This window comes from Penaeus monodon, chromosome 25 (genome assembly GCF_015228065.2).
Source record: "Penaeus monodon isolate SGIC_2016 chromosome 25, NSTDA_Pmon_1, whole genome shotgun sequence".
Lineage (NCBI taxonomy): Eukaryota > Metazoa > Arthropoda > Malacostraca > Decapoda > Penaeidae > Penaeus > Penaeus monodon.
This window is the reverse complement of record NC_051410.1, coordinates 38,088,670-38,089,586: the sequence shown is the minus strand read 5'-3', so window position 1 is coordinate 38,089,586 and position 917 is coordinate 38,088,670. Positions and strand designations below refer to the sequence as shown.

Sequence of the window (917 nt, the reverse complement as noted above, 5' to 3'; positions counted from 1 at the left end):
TATTACATATTCCATCACATATTTTTAATTGAATAAGACTATAAAACCACGACCTTTGTCATAACACGTATCCCCCCCTCTCCCCCTTTCTCTCCCCTTCCGCCCCTCCTTCAGAAAACGATGAGCGCCTCCCCGAGGATCATAGACGTGGTGGCGTCCTTCCTGCCTTCCCCCGACAGCGCCCAGGTGAGCGTCGTGATGCTGGTGCCCTCGTGGAGATCCGATCCCTACCAGCATCACGAGACGCAGTTCGATTCCCGCTTCACCCTCACCTGCGGCTTGGACACGGGGCACCGCTACCGACACGCGACCGCCGACTGCACTGTAGGTGGCGTCAGGAAGGAAGTTGGTATGGTCTGCGGGGGGTGGGGGGTTGCATAGAGAGTGCTTTGGTGTGTAGAGGTTGGGAATTAATGAATTTTCGTAATAATATATTGTTGTGAGAAAGACAGAATATGGGATGGGGTTTATAACACGTAAAGTTGATATTCCTATACGAAAGTCCTATTAAAAAGAAGTGATTCGTTGTCCATAATTCGAACCCAAAGTAATTTTCTTGATCAAACATACACTAGAACTTAATAATCATACAAGAATAATAAAAAAACGGGGGATAACACCCTCTCAGACATAGTTACACTCACACACCCTTATCTTTTTCTCCTTCAATAATTACCCTCTTCACCCTGTAGCTCACGACGCCGTCAGTCCGCGAAAAGATAATGGTAGAGTACCATCTGATCGGCAGCGGGGGGTGCAAGGGTCTCGGCGCCTCCCTCGGGATGTTCAACCGCACTTATCTGGCGGAACAGAAGTCTTGCCTCAGCCCGAGCAGCATCCAGGCTAGCCTCGCCCTTAAGAGTAAGCTTCGACGGCCTTGGAGTGTGTGAGGGGGGAACTCAAGCCAAGCAATTTCT

General features: G+C 49.7%; 1 protein-coding gene across 1 annotated transcript in view; it reads left to right on the top strand.

The window, feature by feature from the left end:
• Window positions 1-917, top strand: part of LOC119589223 — a gene marked incomplete in the record, with an annotated part of 32,073 nt that overhangs the window by 13,083 nt on the left and 18,073 nt on the right. The window contains 2 exon segments of the mRNA XM_037937828.1: window positions 115-324; window positions 693-861. Coding sequence (XP_037793756.1) covers window positions 115-324; window positions 693-861 — 379 coding nt within the window.